This window comes from Pyxicephalus adspersus, chromosome 4 (assembly GCF_032062135.1).
Source record: "Pyxicephalus adspersus chromosome 4, UCB_Pads_2.0, whole genome shotgun sequence".
Taxonomy (NCBI): Eukaryota; Metazoa; Chordata; class Amphibia; order Anura; family Pyxicephalidae; genus Pyxicephalus; species Pyxicephalus adspersus.
This window is the reverse complement of record NC_092861.1, coordinates 41,605,432-41,630,953: the sequence shown is the minus strand read 5'-3', so window position 1 is coordinate 41,630,953 and position 25,522 is coordinate 41,605,432. Positions and strand designations below refer to the sequence as shown.

The 25,522-nt window shown below is 36.4% G+C and overlaps 1 protein-coding gene across 1 annotated transcript in view; it reads right to left on the bottom strand.

Annotated features, from left to right (window-relative positions):
• The window catches only part of EIF2A (eukaryotic translation initiation factor 2A), a 26,640-nt gene extending 1,209 nt beyond the window's left edge, over nt 1–25,431 (bottom strand). Inside the window, exons 1-13 of the mRNA XM_072407945.1 lie at nt 25,294–25,431; nt 23,055–23,124; nt 22,845–22,919; nt 17,819–17,937; nt 16,517–16,616; nt 14,162–14,244; nt 12,586–12,659; nt 10,980–11,124; nt 9,162–9,278; nt 6,841–7,412; nt 4,378–4,488; nt 2,706–2,822; nt 522–587 (exon numbers count right to left, since the gene is read on the bottom strand). Coding sequence (XP_072264046.1) covers nt 522–587; nt 2,706–2,822; nt 4,378–4,488; nt 6,841–7,412; nt 9,162–9,278; nt 10,980–11,124; nt 12,586–12,659; nt 14,162–14,244; nt 16,517–16,616; nt 17,819–17,937; nt 22,845–22,919; nt 23,055–23,124; nt 25,294–25,321 — 1,677 coding nt within the window. The 5' untranslated portion in view covers nt 25,322–25,431. The remainder of the gene's footprint in view (nt 1–521; nt 588–2,705; nt 2,823–4,377; nt 4,489–6,840; nt 7,413–9,161; nt 9,279–10,979; nt 11,125–12,585; nt 12,660–14,161; nt 14,245–16,516; nt 16,617–17,818; nt 17,938–22,844; nt 22,920–23,054; nt 23,125–25,293) is intronic.
• Between the last annotated feature and the right edge of the window lie 91 nt (nt 25,432–25,522).

Here is a 25,522-nt window from a genome sequence, read left to right as displayed (position 1 = left end):
AAACAACAAAAACAGGACAAGTAGACTTTCTGGACTTTCTGTGTGGACTAGATTTGATATTAGGGTCACCCCAAATGAATATTAAGGATAACTTTCAGCAACAATTATTGTCTGTACAAGGCTTTAGACTAACAAGCAAAGTAACAGGAGGACCTTTGCATTAACATTCTGGATCAGGAAGACTACCATGTTGCTAGCTCTTTCAGTTGAAAAGATATACATATTTCTCATATAACAATTTGTTTTCTGCTGAGCTGATCACATTATTACAAAAATCCAAAGACTGCAGATTCTGTTAATGAACAGAAACATATTAGTAAACATCTTTGTGTTCTCGCCATTATTTATGTCAAGCAATATTGGGAACTGTTATCCATATTCACTAAAGATGATGACTGGACAGCCAACTAGAAAAATTGGATCCCTTAACAGCAGCATGTGTGTAGCTGCCACCACATCACAATATTCTTCTATTACAAGTACATGGAAAGACTAAATGCATGCTGTGGACAAATAAATACCTGGTTCTTTTCTAATGTCTTGCCAGAAGCCTGGAGCTCTTTCAGTTGTTCGATTGCCTTCAGTTTCTGTCAAACAATAAACATATTGATGAATGATCTAAAATCTACAGTCTCAGATATTTAAAGAAAAAAGCATTAGCACGCTCAAGGGTCATCAGGATTTCCCTTTCTGCAGCCAATCACAGAGCACTAGAGGTAAATGGGGAGACTTGTTCTCATTTATCCTCTACTGCCTGGGGATCCCAAGCTGTCAGGAGTCCCAGGGCTGTGCTCATGTCATGAATGCAGCCGTGGGAATCATCCTTTCATTGTGGATGAGCCTGTAAAAAAAAAGTTTCAGTTACACAAAACACACACATTTAATAAAAAACTTTAACATTAAAGTCCCGTCTTATTTTTTACACATATTTTTAACCCTTTCAGGGCATGAGTAAGGGGTTTCATGTACCCCTGTACTCATTTCCCCAGGGTGGGGTGGCGGAGATCTGGGAGTCTTTATTAAAAGGGGGCTTCCAGATTCCAAATTCCTGGAAGCTCTTATAAAAGCCCCCATTGTTTTCAATAGAAGCTTTCATAAAAAGCTTAAAAACGCATTTTCTTGTGTTTACCCTGCGTTTAAATTTTTAAAACGTTGCAGGAAACGTTATCTATAACGCTCAAAAACATGCCTCCACGAAAGGCCCTCGTGTAGATTAGCCCATTGGAAAGCATGGGAATTTCAAACAAGGGCTTTTAAAGCCTCAGGGTAAATACTGGGGAAAACGTCCGTGTACTTTACAATGTAGTATCACATCAGTATTTTTATTCCTCAATGAAATGTGTATTGATAAGGAATATTATTGTAGTATTGTAATAAAAATGCTTTCTGTAGGATTCCTAAAATAATTTGTTTTGCTATTTTTTTAAATTAAGGCATGGGCTGATGTGTGTGTGTTATGCCAGCTAGGTGATACAAGATGATTGGCTTCAACAAAAAATATAGTAATTTTGTAATGTGTTACACTTGTGATTAAGCATTATTGTGTAAAATGCATCTAGGAGAAATACATATGGTACATAAGCAAATATTGACTATAACCCCCTCCTCCTCCTGTGTCACTGTATGTATCTGTCATTTGCAACCCCTGTGAAATGGACATCGCTGTGTAACATGTTGGCGCTATATAAATACTGTTTATTAACCCCCCTAGCAGTATTCCCGAGTCTGACTTGGGGTGGATTTTTCAGGAAAAAAGCGGTATTCCTGAGTAACACTCGGGGTCGCTTTTACGCATTTAACTAAAAAAAAAAAAAAAAAAAAAAAAAAAAAAAAAAAGAACCCCCACTTACCTCGTTCCGTCAAAGTCCCCCGGCGTCCCCGCAGGTCCTGGGGACATGTCTTCAACCTCTGATCTCCAGCCGCATAATGCAGAGACGATCTCCGGGGTTTCCTGGTGACGACGGTGCAGGCTGAAGGATCGGCGGGAAATTCAAATAATTTTTTATTGGATTCAATACAAAATAGCTGTATTGAGTCCAATACAAAGAAATCTTCATATATTATATATATAATTATATTATATATATTATACATGCTACTGTACAATTATATTACATGTTTAAATATTTTTTTAACAGATTTATGTCTTTTATTTAAAGTTTATTATTAAATTTAATAAATGTCAGCGAGTTATGTCTAAGAATTACAGCCTACAATGACAAATAAATTTCCATGCAAAAAATTGTACTGCTTTGTGCATGGAAATGTGAATGGAATTAGGGGTTAATTATAATAATAATAATCATCTTTGAGAACAAGAGGCACAGAGAGACATCATGTTGTGCCTTACGAATAAGATGGCTTTAAGCTATAATATAGCACTTTGTTTCCTAAAAGGATAAATGAATAAGTACAAAAAAAAAGTCAGAATCAGGCAGCAGTGTGGGTCTACAATATCCTGGCTGCCATTCCCTAAGATTCATTCCACAAGAAAAACCAACAAAGAAGCCTATTGGGCATGACACTAAAATAAATTCCTATGCAAACTCCTTGCAAGTTATACAAATCATAATGTAAAACATGTGCTTTCACAATTGCATTCTCGATAATAAATTTACCTTTAAAGGACGTAGAAAACACCTTGCTTAACAAACACATATTTCCAGAACAACAGAAACAGAAATCTTTTGTACATGCAACCACACCTTTTTTAGATTCTTTATCTTTTTGTCAGTTTCAGGGTCTCCTGTTGTCATAGTGGCCGGAGCAATGTTCTGATTACTCAGTGAAACTTGCTCAGCGGGTTCATCTGCTTTGACCTCCTAAAAAGTAAGCATACAATACCACAAATTAACACACAGTCTAGTGCATTTTGAATGGTCTTTTATAGTAAATATTAAGTAACTAAAAGTGAAGAAGTCTAATATATTTCAGTTTTCAATGAAAAATCTATAGTATATATGTGAAACTTTTTTCAATCAACTTAATTTATTAAATAATACATCAGGAAAGGACATTTTACTGATTGCATTACTACATACTATAATATATCCCAGATATCAAACCCTATAAGACAGGGGAAAAAAATCCTTCCTGATTCCATGAGGCAATCGGATGTTCCTTGGATCAACAGTCACTGTAATTTTTACTTTAAAGCCTTAATACCCAGTTATATTCTGTGCTTCTAGAAATCATCCAGCTTTTTCCTAAAGCGATCTATAGTAGTTGCTGAAACTACTTCCTGAGGGAGCTGATTCCACATTTTCACAGACCTTACAGTGAAGATTCCCTTCCATATCCGGAGCTTAAACTTCTTTTCCTCCAGACGCAAAGAGTGCGCTCTTGTTCTTTGTAATGATCTCAAAGTGAATAATGGGGAAGAGAGTTCTGTATATGGAACGTTTATATATTTATACAGGGTTATCAGTTGCCCCCTTAAACGTCTCTTCTCAAGGGAGAATAGATTCAGTTCAGCTAATCTCTCCTCATAGCTGAGCTCCTCCATTCCTTTTACTTGTTTAGTTGCCCTTCTCTGCACTCTCTCCAATTCCACAATGTCGATTTTATGAACTGGTGCCCAAAACTGGACTGCATATTCCAGATGTGGTCTGACCAATGCTTTGTACAGGGGCAGGATAATGTCTCCATCTCTGCAGTCTATTCCTCTTTTGATACAAGAAAGTATTTGCTAGCTTTTGATATTGCAGCTTGACATTGTATGCTGTTATTAAGACTATGATCTACCAGAACCCCCAGATCATTTTCTATTTCTGACGTCCCCAAATGTATTCCCCCTAGACAGTATGAAGCATGCATGTTGTTAGCCCCCAAGTGCAAAACTTTACATTTATCTATATTAAATGTCATTTGCCACTTGGCTGCCCAATCAAACAGGACATCCAGGTCTGCTTGTAGATTATAGACATCCCGTATAGACTTAATTCCATCACAAAGTTTGGTGTCATCTGCAAACACAGAGATGGTACTTTTAATCCCAAACGCTATATCATTTATTAAAAGGGTTATCATGTATTAAAAAGGTCAAGAAACACTGATCCACAGGAACCCCTGCTAAAAACCAGTTTATCATGTCCTATTGGGAAGGCCCACCTCTCCTTAAAAAGAGTTAATAGATCAGTCAGCTACGGCTCAGAGAACCCCTAAAACCTCTAGAAATTAACATGCATGTCTAGGATTTATGCACTTTCTGGACTATTTAAATGCCTTTGGGAAAAGTAGGCCAAATTCAAAGACAAATTTGCATTTTTCTACTCTTGCCGAATTGCTTAGAGGCAATATGATCATATGTAAAAGGGTGATTTGTCAAGTTGTTACTGGCTGCACCAGTCTACCCTGCCTAATGTAAATATGTAATACCTGTTTGGCAGCTTTCTTTGCCTCTCTCTTCTTTTGGTTCTTTAGAGCAGTTTTTGACATGGGTTTCTCAGATGACTGAGGCTTCATACTTTGAGGTGGCTCATCTTCATGCTGTTTACCAAACCAAAATAAAACAAACATTAATTAACAATGTTTAAAAATACATTTTTTTATGCTTGCAAAGACATGGTCATCATCATAAAGCAAGTCTGTGGTGGTACCCTAATGTATAAAATCTTCACTCAGATTATTTACAGAGTGTCATGTGAACTCTAAATGTAATCCCAGACTTGCCAGGGCACTGAAGATAACACCAAATGTTTTGGATGAAGTCTACCTTTCATTTTGATTCTGAACCCAGTTTATAGTGGAGGTTCCACAAAGAAAAACTAAGAACAGGCAAGGTTGTTTATTGCAGAGGTAAAGGGTGGTGTTCAGCCTACAAAAAACATGTTTACCTGCGTGTTTGCAATCTTCTTTTCTGACTACACTGGGCTGCACATGCTGGGTATGAACTGCTAAATGAACTCCCACATGTGTGAGAGTTATATTATCATGGTCCAGCCAATTAGGATGGGCAAATGTCAGCAAACCAAAAAAGAAACAGAAGATGGTGGAAGTGAGTGGTGAGAGGATAGGGGAGTGTATGTAGAAAAATTAAATCAGGCAGGTAAAAGGTTATTCTATTGCAAAACTGATGATCAACTGGGCCTTCCGCAATTAGGGACCTGCCTGGTCCCAATTTTGTTTTAAAGAGCTTGATTCTGCTTTATTTCATTTCTGGCCAGAATCCTTTGGAGCAGCCTAATTTTCATGTACACAGAATTGACTAAATTACCTAATAGGATTATAAAGAAGGATAGAAGTTAGACTTACGGAAATTAATTTAAATTTTAATCCAAGCTAAAAAAATTAACAAAAAAAATCTTATATATTAAATGTTCTATTAGCTCCTCAGAATTTTATTATAACACATTATCTTGTATTTACAATAATTTTAGCATATTTTGGCAAAGCTAAACAAAGCAACATTTTACACACACACACACAAACACTTTTCCTAGGGGAAAATTCATACTATAAACATTTTGAGATATTATAAGAGTACCATATAACCTTTAGCTAGCTCTTCAATTCTTGTAACAGAATTAATCAAGACAAACAATGTTGGATTAGGTAATGCCATTTTTTTTTACACGTCTGTGCTGTTGAGATATCCAGTGTCACTTTTTCTGTACACATAATAATCTACCTACCTACATAATTGGAACACAATTTACTGTAGTAAGTCTAAGGCAACAATATTCATGCAAATCTATTCGGTTTATGTATGAAAATGAAAGGCTCCCCGCAGCAAACAAATTCAACAAATTCCCCCTCTGCAGTAATAGAATTTCCTTTGACTCTTTGAAAAATTAGGAACACTATAACCAGGTTAAATTACTTATGGCCATAACATCACCCAACCTATGATCATCTGTATGAAAAGTTCTTCCTGTACCCCTGAGAATCTCCAACATATATGGTCTTTAGGGCCCGTGTCAAAAGGCGTATGTTTGCATCAAACAGGTTTTGTATCAAAGCTGAACCAATGCCTAAATATGTCTATGGGGATGCAAAAAAAAAAACATGAATGTGGCTTAAGATGTGGTCAATTGCAGAAGTTGCACCTGGCATTGAATTCTTAAGCATCTCAAATTTGAGATCAATAAACCAGCCTATTAACAGAGGCCTTCACGGTTATCCCAACATTAGTTCAGAACTAGTGTCCAATAAATGACTAGTCCTCTCTATACCGGTTCCCATTTGAGTAGACTGATTGTTTTCTGGCTATACAAACTAGTGTCTTCTAGCATCTGGTACTGAAAGCTGACACCGACTTTCTCTTTATATACCACTCTGTATGTAAATCATTGCAATGTGTCATTTTAAATAACATTTGATGGTGCATATCACACACATCCAATCCCTAATTCAAATCCAAACTAAACTTTGATGTACCTAATCTAATCTTTGTCATGTTCTACATACCTAAATACCATTGCTTCATAGTGCATTCATAGTGTCATTTCACCATTTGCAACATTTAGGAATTCAAAACTATTTTTTAAAAAACCCTAAAAGGGTTTCTTTTTTACTGTAAGCACCCCATGGATACAAATGTGTGCTTAATCTTGATATGACCTTCTTATGTAATTAGAAGCACAACTAAGTTCAGTCAACAAAGAGAACCATAATAATCTTCTGAAAACAGCCCAAGATATACAAAACAAAAATGTGGGCATTGTGTGTAATGGGAGCTCAGCTATACATTTTGTTTGTGAAAGGTTATTAAGTTTAGGTAAACTTTAGGACAACACTGCTAGGGAAATGAAAATAAATCCTATTCATCAGCATGCACCTGAGAAATGCTGAGAATAAGGAAAAATCTTACAAAAATCAGTTTAGTAGACTTATACCTACCAGCTTATAACTAGTGACAGGCTTGTTCCTCAGTGCTGGCGGCCTGTATGCTTGAGCAGGTTTGTTCTCCTCTGCTGGTTTTTCTCCAGGCACTGGCTGATAAATTATAGACTTAGCTGGAAAGACCCCATCTGTAAATGGCTGCCAGGAGACCTGCCACAGTTCTGTATTGTCAGGTACATCATATTTATGTAATATTGTACCTGTGTAGTGCCAGATCTTGTAACCATTCCCAACTCGCAACCTTGGAGAACAGGTAGCAGTGACGATATGCTCCCCATTGGGGCACCAGGCAAAATAAGTTGCATCAGCGGCTGTTGGCTTGGAAATAAGTTTGTAATTTTTGGTGTCCCACACTTCCATTTGGCCTCTCAGATTACCAAACCCAGCTAGTACCAATATGTGTCCTTGAGGGCTGTAGAAAGCAGCATTCCGAGGACCAGTTCCAAAATCAAATATAGGATCACATTTAAGGTTGAACACAGTAGCTTTGGCTGGCATAAAACCATAAACAACACAAAACTCTGTTGAGTTTTTATTCCACACAACATCATAAATGGGACCATTTTTTGCTGGAAAAGAAAAAAGAAAAAATAGGTCTAAAATTTATTATCAACCATTACATGTTTAAAAAAAAACTGAACTAAGGATGTAAACTCTAAGTAACAAAAACTTGATAATTATGCTTTGAATAAAATTGTACTTAAACCTATATAATTGTTTTTAGCTTTTTTTTCTTTTTGCATTCTATGTCTGTTCTATGAGTCTTGGTGACGACTGTCGCCAGAGCTAAAATGAAGGGAAAATCCCAAGAGTTGTTACCAGAACAGAATTAAAGGTTTTACATGCTTTTTTTTTGGAGAGATTCCCTCTTTTGTCCTGTTGTCACTCCCCAATAAGACAGAGACTACAAACATTAAAGAAAATATTATTATGACATGGGTTTTAATATAACTCATCCTATCCACAATAAATAAATACGTTTTGACTTTAGATCTTTTAACACCTTAAGGTTAATTAACAGTAGTTTTACATCTTGATGGGGTATATAAAACCTTCAGTAGCAGTTATATAGACTGTACTGGGCACTTACATGTGTAACTGTAGGAATGCACAATAAACAGTGCAGTCATATACACAGTAAATTTATAGTGTAAAGTCAATAACTGACTTTGTCACAGTATTTAAAGTCCAGCACATGGCATGGTGAAGAGGTGAGGACCAGTAGATAAAACAACTGTTGATCACAATGATTTGACAGTTATCGGCTGATAAATTATTTTTATCTGAGCAATCAAAGCAATCCTCTTAGGAGCATATGCTACAATTTCATTGCTTGGCAAAGAGGGGAATAAAAACCACATACATCACTAAGGTTGTCACTAAGCTTCTGACCAGGGCCACTTCAGGTAGGAAAGCAACAGCTGAAACCAGTCAAAAAGGGGTTCCGAGTAAGCAATAAAGCCACCGTTCCAGTTTTAACCTGATATTTTGAAGAGGTTCACCCAGGAAAGTTAAAACAGAAGCAGACAGTTTTGGCAGTCAATCTTTTGTTTTGTTTTTTTAAGATGATAAAACAAAGGACAAAACGTGTAAACAGTATATACAGAGCTACCAAAACAGGGTCAGATTATCTGGTAGAATAAAGTAGAATAAAGAACAAAGAAAAATTTTAGGTCAGCGCCTCCTTCCTTGTACACCTATAACAATGAATAGTAATTCAAGGCTTTTTTTTTACTAGACTGAATTCTGTCCTACTGCTTTTCTGCATTTTCACAGCATTTGTGTTGCAGGCAAGTTCTGTGTATAAGTTAACAAGTGGCTGTTCAGGTAAAGTTAGCCAACCAGTATCACTGACAGAAACTAAACCTATCCAAGAATTTATGCAAAAATGTGGAAGTGTTGGAGAACTAACATGCCATCATACCTAGGGTAAAAATGTTCTAGTAAATGGCTATGCAATCTGTTGCAGTTTTTGTAAACGGGTTAGCAAGCAGCAGAAAACCTAAAATCAATTATTTTCTAGGTCTGCTCATAATTGGCCAGTTTATGCAGTACAATCACCAATTTTTACAAATTTTTTTATCCGTGTACTGCCATGTGGAAGAACAGCCTTTGCAGAACATGTCTAGATCTGAGGCACGCATGACAAAATCATTTACCCAATGCAAAGAAAATTGCCATTAATCCATTACCGAATTGCTATTAATGGAAACATTACCTCAGGCTTCAGATGTTTCTTGATGCATATAACTTGTCTTGTTTCTGTCCACATGATCATAATATGCAGGTTCATTAAGGAATTTGTTCATCATACTTACGTAACTGTACAACGGCACTTTCCCCATTCACGGCAATGTAGTGCAGTGTCTGCTCCCCATAGTAAGAGGCTCCAGTTTTGTCAACGTCAGTACTGGCAGTGACTAGTACTGCAGTGGCTGTTACATAAGAAACACAAAACAATGTTTTAAAGTGAAGTAATAAAGCATAAAATATCCTGGTAGAAAAGATGAAGCATAAATCTATTTTATACCAGCATTTAATTCTTGTCTTGCAGAAATCTTGTAGAACACTACAATGCCATCGGCAGAACAGTAAAACAAGAAATGCAGCAAACCAATTGTAATACATGGTAGATTAGAAACAAATTAACTACCTTAAAACACTAGCAATGACATGTTGCTGGAGGAGAATAAAACTGATTATGTTGATCACTATTGCAATAAACTTGCCAGAATATAAAACTACCTCCACTTCCAAATAAAATGCAGACACTACAGACACTCTCTGGGACCTACATGTAGCTTTCCAGCAACCTAGAAGCCCTAAAACCCATGTCAAAGTGAAATATACAGATATTAGTGAAATATGGTCTATGCTTTCTGCAAAAGGTCGCTGAAGGCTTCTGCATTTATTTATTGGGTAGCAAGGCCATTTTATTATTTTTTAATGTGTTATGATAACATAAAGGAGATGACATTGCTAAACAGCTTCAGGTTTCCATAGTGGTCCACTGGTTTCACTGCTTTCCAAGTCACTATCCTGGAATTAGAATGCAAAACAGGAATTCTGACTTCACTTGCTGCACATTTGATTTTGGGCCTGTAACCTAAAAGCAATTCAGACAGTCGGGCAACTGCAACTACAAAGCATACAGAATTTTAAGTAAACAAACATTTTGAATTTTTTCATATGGACATATGTACATTCTTAGTTCCCAGCCAAACAAGTGCTGAGATTAAATCAATTATAGGATATTGCTCCAACTTTGGAATGTATTCTTTTTAATTACAACAGTTAACAGATTGGTTTCATTTAAGATACAACAAAAGCAAACTTTTTGTTGTACAATTAAGAAGAAAAAAAAGCCAGTATATAATAGATAGACACAAAGCTTTTAAAAGTAATTGCATTTGATAATATTTTATTTATTTATGTTATCATAGGAATTCCTGTACTTACACCAACTGGTTGAATAGAATATAGGTTGCTGGGGAAAATTAAAGCTGCCCCGTTACTTTTCTTTGAAGGTGCTAAGACTTCATTTGGTTTAGGCCAATAACATTTGCATATATTTTACAATGCATTTGATAATATTCAGAAATATTGCCCATTCCTCTGCACTACATTCTTCCATTTTTACTACTTCTGCTTTACTCAGATGCTAGGAGTAAAGACATTACCATCTACCATTAGGTATAGAATGCTATGGTGTGATTGGTACAGGGCTGAGGGTGGGAAAAGAGCAATTAAGCTTGTATGATCTCCAAATTCAATGACCTAAAACTTTCATTGGGCTTCCTTCCGTATGTTAATGATCTAGTACACACATTAGTCACTGAATGGCAGTGCATTTTAAAAGCGGCAACTATGGATAACTGTGTGTTCAGGTAGTTAACTGAATCTATGTGCAATAGAGGGCACACAAACAACTTGAATAAACTTGAGTAAACTTGAAAAAAAACACCAGGAAATCTGATTATTGCTAATCAAAAATGTTCATTTTAAAGTTGTAAACTTAGTTTTTAAATTATTACATATTTTTTTACATCTATAAAATTGTACAGATTCCTAAAGAAAGTGCTCCAAACACCATCACCACAATGTATAGGATTTAACATTTTTAGTTGATTGAGTACCTTTTGAATTCCATAACATGGTCACCCGGTCTGCTTTAAAGAAACTCTTATTTGCTAGAGCAGAGTTGGGTCCACTGAAGTTGGGGTATTGGTAAAGTCTCACAAATGATGGAGCTCCTTTGCTTCCAGGAACATACACTGCTACCTGAAGAGGTGCAAAAAGATGGGCTGTATTTCTTATGTCAACAGCAATTGCAGAAAAAATATTTATATTATTAATACAGACATCTTTGTCATCCTAGACTAATGAAAGTTGTCACTCAGATAACGATGTAAAAAACAGAACTATACTTCTGGAGCTAATTATCCTCCGTGCAAAAGTTTTTTAACCAGAACCTGGGACATTTCTGGTTCTTCTGCACCATTATCACACAGTGTTAAGTCAAGGTTCCCAAATATTAAAATGACACTTTGTAATGGACTGAAAAAAAATCTTTAAAAAAGTGTCATGAAGATGTTCACTAATGCAAAACAAAAAGCTGGGGGAGAACACGCAGTCACAACGGAATGGGAACAGGGTGGCAAGAAACAGTTGAACACTGTTCCAACCTCATGTTGTACATAAAAGGTTACTTACAGATTAAGATAAACAGCTTCACAGTGCCTCTAAGTAATTTTGGTAAAATTCTAAAGAACATCTTAAATTTCCAAAGCAACATAAACAGGCAGGCAGAATCCCGAATTGTTTTACTCTCGAAAATAAAATGATCGAGTGTACACCAAACATCATGTGAACAAAATCCCAACCAAAAGGTACACTATAGAAACCTGAAACATGTTTGGGGGAATTGCTGGATACCAGTTACTTTGATATAGCTCAAAGTCTTGATGGCATGGCTAAGAATATTTCTCTTTCCTGAAACCAATGTTGTTCCTTCTATGCAAGTTGCATACTTTATAGCTTGGCCCTGTGGTCATTTTATATCTACTGTATATCTACTGAAGAAGCTTCTGCATAAAAGTGCATAACCAAGTGACAAGACACATTTGATCAGTACTGAAAATAGCCAACATATGAATTATCTCCAGGACAATTATTTGTCGATCACAACATGACCATTAGGAAAGTTTTGTTAACAACTGAACATATGTTCACTTAACAGTAAAAAACAGTAATTTACTGACCAGAATGGAAGGCTGAAAATTTAGAACGTAGAGGAGAATAGGAATAAACATAATCTGACAGACACACTCTAGTTCTTCTAAAAGATTAGGTTTCCAGGCTATGGCTAAGTACACACACACGTCAGAAGATTCTCATCTGATTATCGCTTCAGGGCTGTATCAGACGGGAATCTTACATGTGTACAGCGCTTGTCTGAACTAATGCAATACAATTGAAGGGGAGAGAGCACAGCGGGTGCCATTCGCTCATTCTCCCCCCTCTCCATAGAACAGAACGGTGCAGTATGTACAGCGCTCGTTTATGCACCTTTCATTTTTTTGTCATTGGAAGGGATCGTGAAAGATATGATCCTTTCCAACAACAAAAGTCTAAGTGTATGTAGTCTAAGATTTACCAGTTTTCTTTATTGAGACAAACTGCATCCTAAATATTCATTAACTATTCTTCATATAAACCTCTTGAAATAATCTGATACTCTACCTTGCAGGGATGATCTCCAGGTGACAATTCAAAATCGCTTACTTTCTGTAAGTGCAGTTTATTTGCAATGGTATCTGGTAAGATAAAACAATATTAGTTCATAAATAAATAAATACTTCATAGTAAACATAAATCATGTTTACACATCTGTTGCTGTCAACTTAGCAACAGAACTTTTAGATTTCATTGTTCAGCCAAACTATGGATCTGTTTGGAAGCTTTCAGGAAATACAGATAGTTCTGCAAACAAAACTGTTTAATTACACCAGGATATGATTCTTATTCAGCAGGAAAAAGTTACCTTCCTTTACATATTGCTAAGACCTGAGATGAGTCATACACATTTATGATGAGCAACAAATCTATTAGAAATGAGGATTATGCAACATAGCCATATAGCAAACAATGAATGAAAGACAGATGTCAGACAGTCAATCAATCTAAAAGTTATTAGTGTTTTACCATATATCAGAGTTATACAGCCCAAATTAAAGCTTAGGAGAAACAAAAGTGATATTATGTGTCTGAGTCTTTAATACTACTTATGTGATTGGCTATATTACTGTATCCCAAACCTTAGATAGCAGCATACTACCATCACAATCTTTTAGAACAGCTGTAGCCATCAGCTTTACCTGGTAACAATGCTACCTAAATCTCTACATAGTCTCCCTGTAATAAAAGCCCTGGGATAAGTAACAAAATTCTGACAAGTATTTTATTGTCTCTTAGCAGATTGGTCAGCAACAGGTTAATCACAGTCATGTGATAGAAAGCTTGAGATCCTGTCATGCCAACAGCTCCTGGCTCCATCCATCATATGGCCCAAGAGAAACCTAGGAGACCTTTCCTCACTGCTGAACACGGCTGCTTCTGAGGTCAATTACTTCTTGAGAGAAAAGGCAAGTAAAGATCGGGCTTTGTTTTGTTTGGTATCTTTTTTTATATATAACAGGCAGGTATTATGAGCAAGTGTTCATTACCAAAAGGGGAATAGTTTGAACTGAATGTGGGAATAGATCAGATGATTGGTAACATTAAGGGTGAAAAAGATAATAGTATGATATATTAAGTATAATTTTTTTTAGTCATCTGACGTTGACCTACTCGTCCATATTCTGAGTTTTCTGCTGTTATCCATCTGAATATGTGATGATAAATAGAGCCTTGAGCTAATTGTAGAAAAAAAAAAAGTTAGATTATAAGTTTCTCTATATTTTTGAGGTGGTGAATTATTCGTTTGGTAAAAAATAAAATTTCATATATATTGATACATTCACTAACAATTGTAAGTTTTAGGTCTCAAAGTTGTCCTGAAGAAACAGACTTAAGATCTGCGAAATGCCTCAATATGTTACAAATAGTGCTTTGAGACATCATGTGTTTTGTCATACACTTACCATGACATCTTGTTTTTAAAATTTATATGGAACATTATGAGTCTGCGAAATGTATGAATCTGTAAATCAAAGTTTTGCTGGCATTTTAAAATTGGTGTATGTTCAAATATATTGATGACTTAAAAACCCTGTACAGTTCTGTTGATGAAAAATAATTTTGACAATTATTAGCGTACCAAAATTGTTGTCTTCAAAGAAGTGCACTTCATTGCTTACATTCCTGGCACATATCTTCTCATCGTCAGACCAGCAAGGAGACCTGGAGAAAACCAGGACACTGTTATTTTAGAAAGAGATTATTGGGTTTGATAAACAAGCTGCAAAAGCAGTAAATGAGACAAGTAAGAGTATTTAGAGCAAAATGCAACTGATGGGTACAATATTAAAATGTATCAAATATAAGCAGCCTTTATAACAAAGTAACATAAAGAGGGAAGAGAAATAAGGATTAGATAAACGTATGTCATTCAACAAAATCTAAGAATATTTTCAAAAGAAAATTAAACAAGGAAAAAGATGACCAACATTTAACAAACCTAGAAATGGCTAATTTTATATTTGCCTCTACAGTAGGAATAAATCAAGGTAATTGTCAGCAACCAGTAAATTGTAAAAAAAGATCAATACCATTTGATTTAACAGTTCACTGTTAAAATGTTCTAATAAACTAGAGTTGACCTCAAACATAGGCGGAAAAAAGTTTTTAATCCAGCGTGTTAGAATTCCTCTCTTACCTATAGTTAGGGTGTAACTTACTATAGTCTATTATTAGACAACATAAGGAAGAGAAATTATGAATCAGTAATTACTTCTGAACAATTGGCACAACTATTACAAGCTAAGAGATTTGGTTATACTACTGTCGGATGTTCCATGCTTCAAAAAAATCTTTAGAATCCTGTGGCGACACCTTTATTATGGCCTTGTAGGAAGGGAGGGTAACACAATCATAGCACTGGAAATAATAACACTAAAAAACTTCAAATTGCCAGGTTAAAAAATCCACAACTGTTCACTGATTACTGACAGTGATGGTTGGAGCGGCATTCCTTGCGTTTTCAGCATTGTAAAACAGAAAAGCAGTATTGTTAAATCAGAGGAAAAAAAAGTTTTTAAAAAGGTTTATGAAATCACTATTTTTTGTAAAAGAACAAAAAACAATTGCACACAAACATATCACAAACTTCAAATTTTCCATTCAGTAAATAGAGACTGTGTCGCAATAGGAGGAGAATTATAAAAAAAATTGTATCTGGCCAACATATAACAAATAAGAGTTAGCCTAAGTGATTTTCTTTCCCTGGCTAGGAAATGTCTAATGTGTCACACCATACAATCTTATGCAAGAGTATGGTGTCAATGCCATACATGATTTTTTATCACATTTAGTACATTTTTTTTTACTAAATTACTATTAAAAGCGAAATGATGACACCCTATATCATAGATAATAGGGAGTAACAGGTACTCTTTATATAAAAATTAGTGGTCTCTTCCTCCAGCCAGTTTATCGGTTACTTACTTGTCCAGTAAGCTGGGTTTTGACCTGAACATCAACATGCTCATAATTAAGTGATTTCAGGTTTTTCAACTTATAGACTGAGAAGTGGGAGTTATTATTATTTTTAATTCCCTGTAATACTGATTTCTCTAGCAGCAGTTCAGGGCTCACTTTCTCATGGACTTAGAAAGGGTAGTGTGAGCAGGCTCTGCAGTGTTCTCCCTAGGCGCTTTTGGCCTAATGCCTGCCAACACCCACAGTAAAAAGAACACTTCCGTATAAGCCCTCCTGTAAATTTCTGGAAATAACAATTTTCATGGTTTTGAAAAAGTTCAAAAAAATTAATTTAAAAAAACATACACACACAATTTATATATATATTTTATATATACACACACACATACATATATATAACACACACACAACCTCCTTAGGTTAGCAAACTGAGTCCTAAAGCTCTCTGAAGATGTTCAAATCCCATAAAAACTCATTGTTAAATATTTTTTCTGTCTGTTGTTCTCATTGGCAACATATGCCCTGTCTGTTCTCAATTGATATTTTCATTGAAAAAAAAAAAAAAATATATATATATATATAAAACCTAAATGTAATTATAATTAATGGTATTTTACACTTTCTGACCTAGTCTTAAGGAGTGGCAGTAGTGACCCTTTGAAATATAGGTTTTTTACTGCGATCAGCAACAAGCCCTTTCTCCTGTATTTCAATGACTATAAAAAAGGACAGAAAGTTATAAATGTCAAGCCATAGCCTATCTGATAATTTGCAAGGTGAACTAATATGATTGTTATGACTAATGCCTATGCACTGTACTGTTTCTTTGTGTTTATATTGTGTACTGTGTCTTCTTACTTGTACTTACCCAATAAAAATATTTAAACTCAAAAAATAAAAAAAAGAATAAAAAGATAAAATATTACCAAACATCTCTCTAAATAAGGTACTGGTTATGTGAACACATATGCAGCCTTTTAATTACACTAGCATACTTCTTTGCCCAGATACTTACCAATTCTGCATCTGTTTCTGGATGAAAGATTTCACACACTTTCCGTTTTTCAGGTCGTACAATTGTAGATTGGGAACACCGGCTGTGCCATCCTTCCCAGCTGTTAAAGGAACAAACAGAATACAATTTAGGAAAAAAATATTTATATGTATATTTTATATTTCAATAAAAGAGATAAAATTGTATGTCTTTTGGTTTCACATGAAAGCTTATATTTACTATGAACAAAGCAAACACAGTGGAAAAATCCTTTTGGAATCTTGCAATTTTGGGTGGGTGTTTATCAATTCAAAGAGCGCAAAATACAGACAATGTAAAGAAGAAACCTTGACATATTTTGCACTACAAGTTTTTACTGATAAGGTGTATTAAGTAAGCGTTATAATGTAAAACATTTAAAGGGTTCTTCCTGATGTTGTCTTTAAATTGTGCTCTTAAAATTTATTAAACACCCACCAAATCTGAAAGATTTCAAAAGGATTCCTCCATCTTGTTTGAACCATGATTGCAGCAGAGTTGGCAGCCATTTCTTCCTTGTGACAGCAAAAATGTATTTGTACATTTAAAAAATGGACCAGGAGCACCAGAAGATAAAAATTACTGGCTTAACCCATTATTAACTAAAAACACTATTCAATCTGCACTATGTGTTTAGAATTATAAAACTACAAATGCAAATACAAAAATGCTACAGATTTTACTGGGGTTGGCAAAATGCTTGAAAACATGAAAGGTGTTCTGTAGTCCCCAGGGAGAAATAAGCGGGGCATTAACCTCCTGAGCAGTTCATTTCTGTCCAGTTTTATATGTCTAAAAGCGGTACATTGTTTTTCATGAAAATGTATTTTACAGTATAATATATTAGTATATGTACAGAATAATAGTATATTAGTACAGTATAATATAATAGTGTGACTCGGGATTACTGCTTTCAGGATCTTTTTTCTACCCCGAGTCATACCCGGGGTTACTGCTGGGGAGGTTAAACTGGTAACTGATAACATGAGGAGTGTACAGGAAGGTAATCAGTGATCATTAAAAGACACTTTTCAAAAGTATATACCAGAATACTAACAATGGTGTATTTACCAGACCAATAGGGCATATATTAGTTCTGTTGTTTGAAGTTGAAGTTTAAAAGGCAGAAAAGGAATTTACCAACTGTACTTATTAACAGCTAGAAACCATGGGTAATATATAGTACAGCCTTTTAATCTGCTTTTAGTGATAGGCCTGATTAACTAGGAGTTGTGTTTCTATTGTCACATCTTTCCAACACTGGTCATGCGGACATTTACTTACTAGTGTAGGTCTGCCATGTTGCCAGGATCGTGTTCTTTGGAGAGAATTCAAGGCTGACGACTTTAGGCAGATCAAAGGTGTGCAGCGGTTTGCTGTCAGCACTGTTCACTATATTTACTCTGAAAAACACAAGAAGGTCATTTTTATGTCACTGAGATTTCAGATTAATTATTAAACTACATTACCAATTTTCACACCTGTTTACTTCTCATTTGTCTCTGACCACTGCACTGCTACTACATGACACAGAGCACATTTTTGCACATTTTACAATGGTGCAGCTTTTTGTAATGAGTGTAGTAAAATTTAGTTGACACAGAAGCTTCTCAATATTCTGTTAGTATGTCAGCCTACAAAACATTTTTTTGTCATGTTTTCAGTAATGCCAGTCCACAGGTATTTCTTTACACTATTGAGTTTAATGCTATCTTTACCAGACCACAAAGTTGCAAATAACAGGAGCTCAATTCTCCTATTTAAATGTCCCAAAAGCTTTAAAACTGAACTTTATACACAGCAAAAAGGCCATCATAAACTATTTTCATAAGTTTATGTGGAGGAAAAAACTGGAATGTAAACCCTATTAAACATTACAACAAGTTTCTAAATAACAATGCACAATTTGAACAAATTGTGCAAGTCTTCTGTTGATGACTACAAGATACAGTTAACTTGACCTCCATGTTTAAGCCTTATTCTACAGTCTAGTATACATTCATATCTTATTAGACTGCAGGTAGAAATTAGATATTCAAGAATGTAAAATTAGTAGCAGGTTATATACCTGTGCCATTTAATGAATTTAACAATAACTGAGCCAGCTAATACAAGCAAAGGGAATAAATATCATTAATGACATACAAACAATTTAACATTTCATCAGCAAAGATATGTGATCAATTTTTCTGACTGTAGAAGCCACTCCCGAGACCTGTCACCCTATGAGTTATAAAATGCAGATTACAAATTTGTTAGTGGTAACCGAGAGTATGGAAATGCACTAAAATCTTTTATTATTCCCTGTGATATTATTTCCATGTTTGGGGCTTCATGCAGGGTCCATTGCTGAGAGCATCAGTCCTATTGATGTATTACCTAGAACTTCATCTCCCAAAAGCCCCTTGTGTACACTTAATGTGTGTTCAGGATCTTCAGATAAAAGCAGCAGCATTGCTTTGCAGGAAATGAAATCAGTGTAGGCATGTAAAGTAGGAAAGTGTGAGTGGAGACATCAATGCAGAAATACATTTTTTTACACTTTGCAACTTGAATACCAATGATATTATTAAAGAAAAACTATTTGATACCCTGGACCCCTGCGCAAGCTAAAACATGGGACAAATTATTTTGAATTTAACAACATGTAAGCTCACATCCTGATGACACTTCCACATAGAAGATTTAACAACATACTGAAGGCACCATAGCCTTTCCTATTCGGAATGTAAATTGCAAACTGTCACTGATGCGAATGTTAAAGACACAACAGGGGGTTGCAACTCAGAATTCAATTCCACACATTTCTGACAACTTGCATGACATTCAAAATGCACCAAGTATATAAACTCCACCATGACTGGTGCTTTTGCAATAAGGTCAGCATCAAGAACCTGGTTCTAGTAGTGTTGAGGTTTTTTAGTAAGATACTTAGGCTGCGTACACACGTTGTATTTTTGTAGTAGGAAATGATCTTTAACAATTCCAACGACAAAAGACTGAAAGATGCATGAACGAACGCTGTACATACAGTGCTGTCATGCTTTATGGAGAGGGGAGGGGGGAGAACGGGCGAGTGGGACCCTGCTGTGCTCTCTCTTCTTCACTTGTATTGCGATCGTTCCTCGTTCATGGATCCACAAGGACAGATCCATGAACGACATTGGAGGGGCGCTGTACACATGTCCAACTCTCAACTGACATCAGCCCTCAAGCAATAATCGAGACGAGAATCCCTTTGACGTGTGTACACAGCCTTGGTGTAAAGACACACGATGACTCTACACGTCCTAAACCTAAACTTATATTGGCTGATCATAACACCTAAAATACACCAGAACGTAAAAATAAAACATTCCTACTCCATAAAAAAACACCTAAAAATGTCCTTTTGCTCAGTGCTACCCTGAGAAATCCCCTACTTTAAATCCCTCCTCAAAAAGAGCAGTGAATTTCCTGTACTTAGGGAATACCATGTTCTGAGGCTTGGAGCTGGATATATGTAACATGAAATCAACTGAAGCGACCGATATTCCTAGGAGAGTTAGAGTGAGATCTGGTGGTGTCACTAGGGATGTCACTTCTGTGTGGTTCTTCTTGCTGAAAAGGAGAAGAAGCTGTACCCAAGGATCTTACTTACGGCTTCACTTATTCGGCAGATCTATGCTTTCTGCAGCTCTTCTGTAGACATGGTGCAGAACAAGCCATGGGTAAAGCAATAATGGGGAAAAGATCAGCTGTGAGACTTTTACATGCAATATGGGTGACTAGCCCAAAGTTAAAGTTTTTTTTAAATTATAGTTTAACACGTGACTCTGTAAAAACACTTTTTTAACTAATCCTAAAACTTAAAGTTGATCTACAAGCAAATGTTAAATCTTCTAATTATAAAATGGCATTAAAAAAGAAACTTCACTTTTTTAATATGATAAAGCCATGGCCATTTCAGACTGCAGTCCTGAGTCCTTTGTTGTGTGTCCACATCACTGCCTACATGATATGGACACTCCCCATTTGCTGTCCAGCAACAGCGTCATCTGAGGTTCCAGAAGAGTTTGTTTTCTTCTTCTGTTCTCTATTAACCACCTGGGCGTTAAACCCGACATAGTTCGGGGTAAAAACACTTGCAAAAAGTGTTAAACCCGACTTTTTCCTAGGTGGTTAAAAATATAAACAAACGTTGTATTGCAAGTGATTACAACTGTAAGAAAATAATTACCCGGTCCCCGCAGCTCCTCCGGACATGTCCTCTCCTTCCTTCTTCTCCCGGAGAGTGCAGTGACGATCTCCGGGGTTTCCCGGTGACGTCGCTGCATGCGTCGGTGGGGGAGGCGGGGCGGGAAATTCAAATAACTTTTTGTATTGAACTCAATACAAAAAAGCTGTATTGAGTCCAATACAAAGAAATCTTTATATAATATATATAATTGTATTATATATATATATATTAAAAAAGCTACTGTACAGTTACATTACATTATACACTATTTTTTTTAAAGATTTTTTTTTTTATAAAAAAAAAAATTATTATTAAATTTATAAACGTTTGGACATATTTCAGCGAGTTATGCGGTAATTCAGTGAATTTTAAGTAATTATTGAGTAATTCGGTGAATTATAGCCTAAAATCTAAAATAAATTTCCATGCAAAAACTGTTACATTTTTTAAGTACAGAAGTTCGGAAAGAATTCCTGATGATGTCGGTGCATGCGGCCATCGATGGGGGTCGTAGCGGGAAATTTAAATATTTTGTATTGGATTCAATACAAAGTCCTGTATTCCAATCCAATACAAAATAATACAAAATATATTGATGTGGTTTTGTCTATAGGTATGTGACGTTGGACTCTGTTTTAAAATTTACCACACTAGGGAGGTGTTTAAGAAAAAAATATTACTACACAGTATACCGAATTATTGCATTTTCAGTATTTTTCATTTATTTATGTATTCTTGTTTAGGCTGATTTTTGTGTATTTTAATTAATTTTATTAAAAGTAAAATTCTTTTTTTTTTTTTTTACATGATTGTGTGTTTCAAACTTTTTTTATATTCATGATATCTACTAGACCCTTGTTCGGACATATTTCTGTAAATTACAGGTATACAATTTAAAGTGTACCGCTTTTGGTACAGAAATCTAGACATCAGTGAAACGCCCAGGTGGTTAACCTCCCTGGTGGTATTCCAGGGTTTGGCTCGGGGTGAATATTCCATAAAAAAAGCATTACCCTGCGCCACACTCGGGGTGGAATTCCCAGAGATTAAAAAAAAGTTTTACCTGGTTCCAACGCGGTGTCCTCCTCGGTGCCACGGCTTCTTCCACCTGGCGATGCTGGCCGGGGATCTGTGTAACCTTGCGATATTCGTCTGGCATCTGCATCCCCAGCGTGTGAACGTTGGGGATGCGAGGCCAGGGGAAGCAGATGCTGGCCGGGCAAGTGCGTAGCTGGAGGGCGGGCTGGTAGGCGGTAAATTTGAAATATTAAGCATTTTTAAATGTAAAAGCGGTACATTTAAAAATGCTTAGTATTCATACCGCCACGGAAGTTAAGATGATTTTCCTACACTTCCTGTACCACAGAAAATTAAAAAAAATCTCTTCAATATTTGTGAAATACTATTTTTGACAGTTGTCCTTAAAAAACATATCCTCGATGCAAAATGTTCCCTCTGCTCCTGATTTTGTAGCAAAATTTTCCTTTTTATTCACTTTCACTTTATGCCCCATCCTGATAAAATATGGCTTGGTTGCTGACTTTAATAGACTGATCAGTCAAGTAGATTTATTGATAACTAGCAGGCTGTATTAGCATCAAGACTTCTGCCAACTAGCAACAAATAATCTAACACCCCCTTGCAGTGTTAGGGGCACTACAAGGGGTGAGACTGTAATAGCAAGAACTTTGCCAAATGAATTGGGTAAGCAGGAGCTTAGGCAGTCCAGAAAATCAGCTGCCAATGTATAACAAAAGTAATAAAAATGTTTGAGCAGTGAGAATGGGGATGGAGCACAAAAATGGCTACATGTTAACACTACCTTTAGCAGACTGTATGACCACATAAAGCTTTCAGTTTTAGCCTAATGTGTATATATTAAAGTGTATATATTAAAAAATAAACCAGTCAACCAATGTGACTCACAGTAATAGGAAAAATATGATACTTGGTGTCATGGCATAAGACCTGGAAAAGAAGATGGATAACAAAATGCCCTGTACAGTGCACAGTCACCCATGGAGAAAACAGACATACCATGCACCAGCACATAAGATAAACAACGTTAATGTTGTTAATGTTAAGACTTACGTTTCTCCATTACACCATGCAAACAGCTTGCCGTCTCTGCTAAATGTTGACATTTTGCAATTTTTGCTGCCATCGCTAAAAGAAAGAGTGGAAACCAACATAATTATCTAAAAGTTTATATTAGCCAGGTATCAATAATTATCTTCTTTATCTATGGTAAAACATGAATTACTAATAACAAGGAGAAAACAAAAAAAAACAAAAACTTACCGCTGGAAAAGGTCATTGTTGGTAAACTTTGGAGGTCCCTGGAGTAAATGGATTCCATCAGAACCTCTTACTGTGCAAAGACAAAAAAAATGGACAATTGAAATAAGATGATAGAGACCCAGGCAGGCCCTTCATTCAGTTCAGGGTTATAGAACACTCACAGTTGGCATTGTAAGGTCTTTCTTTCATTACCATGGAACTCCCAGCAACCATAGCAGTTAATGATAGTGAGGAAAGGTCAGAAACTGTGCCAAGATTTTAGAAGGCAACAGAACAGGAAGTGAGGGGAAATCTTACCACCAGGAGAGAAAATAATAAAATGTTTCCTCCTTGATTCTTTCCACATGTTTTGGCTACAGGTCTATATTACAGTTAAACCTCAGGTACACAAATGAATGCAGCTCTGCATCCTTGAATGTGCTACCTACCTAAAGCGGAACTAAACCCTTACGTAGACTAATTGTAATCAGGCAGCTCCTTTATTGCTGAAGGGACAGGTGTTTTCCTTTAAAATAATCTTACCTGTCTGAGAACAATTTTTTTAAATACATTCGCCCATCCCCACTTCTTCATGAGTTGCTATGGTTTTCTTCTCTCTTTCCGGGTTCCAATCTTCGGCTATTTAGATTGGCAGGTTCAGGACAACATTTTTTGAGTCCCAACAGCCATGGGGAATGTGACACGTACCAGGGGCATGGCCTGCGCACCGTGTAATCAGGCACGTAAATCTGCTTTATCAAAGAAGGAACATGGTCTTTCCCCTCTGCAAAAATTACCCAATCTGATTTTTTATGCAGATTTATAGTTCAGCAATAAATGTTTTTATAATGCAGACAGCTGGAATACCCGATTTTGGCCTGTAAAAGCCCAATAAAGTCCCCTAAAAGCAAAGGGCAGGCTGAGACAGAGAGAAGCAGCACAAGAAGCCAAACAGTTGTATCCATGTGCAAAGAAATTGCTGATAGGAGGAGAGAGCACAATGAAAACAATCTGCTGCTTCTCATTTGACTGTCCAGTCACAGACTGATAAGTGGGACAAAATCTACAAATGTTACAAATGTGTTTGTCCCCTTCAAATCAAAGCTGGGTATTCTCAGGACTGGAAGGACAGAAATTAGATCCTCCTTTACTTATGTGTCACTTGCATTTAACTATGAAATGTGTGTAAGCCCAAACAATAAAGTTTTACCTGGAATTGCTGCCAGTAAAAATGCTACTGCCGATCATTTAACAGCAGTGTTGTCAGCCCGCTATGCACTGTAATATTAGGATACATACACACGTGCAATAATTGTCTTTGGAAACCAACAAATAATGACTGATCATTTGATAACCGTTAACAAAAAAAGTGCACGACAACTGGCCAATGACGACGATGAACGAGGAATGTCGCTGGAAACGAACCACTGTCCTGGCGGATTAGTTTGGCAATCGTTCACTATTGATTGTGTGTACGGTTGTTCAGTGATTGTGGATTGTTCTGCGGTACATGTCACTTCCTGCAGGAGAGAACATAGCAGGCTGACAACACTGCTGACTGAGGCTGCTTAGCGTTGTCAGACTCAGTGTTGTTACCTGCAGGATCTCTAGGTATGGAACTTTGCAATAAATAATATTTATTATTTTACCAAGGAGAACTGTACATAGACATGTCATATTTTATGGATAGGTTGTGGGCTTACATACACTTTAGATAGACACTTGCTGGATGTGTGAAAGAGCTGGAGCATAATCGGGGTGTATGGTGAGCAGTCTTGCTTTTACTATTATAGATCTATATTATTATTAGATTGTGAGCTCCTCGGGGCAGGGTCCTCTCCTCCTCCTGTGTCACTGTCTGTACTAGTCTGTCATTTGCAACCCCTATTTGTTGTACAGCGCTGTGTAATATGTTGGCACTATATAAATCCTGTTTATTAATAATAATAATTATTATAAATATTATTGTTATATGTATAAAGGAAATGTATACAGCCATGGCAATTTATTCTCATGTATTTATGTATCACCATTTATTACATTACACCAGCATTATTCCTCTGGCTCCCCACACATGATTCCATGCAGAACTTGCAGCCTGACACGCTGTCTCTGTGCTGCCGTCATCCTCCAGCCATGGTACACAGCAGCTCATGTCACAACACGTCAGGCGTGTGTTCTCCCATAGATGGGCACCACATGAACAAAGCCAAATATTTCCAGGCTCCCATAATAACTCACTAATACAAATCACACAGACCTGCAAGCAGCGGTATGGGAGGCGCCATGTTGAACCGGAAAGGGGTTGATGACGTAAGAGAGCGGAGGAGGAGCTACTGCTTGATACACGTATCCTTTAGGCCGCATCACTTGTCAGTGTATAGAAAAGACGCATCCGCTTGTTGTATTGATATCCATCCGCTGGGAGGGGCGGGGCCTCAAGACATTAGAGAACACGTGTGACATCAGCTTGTCAGAGTTGGGTGTCA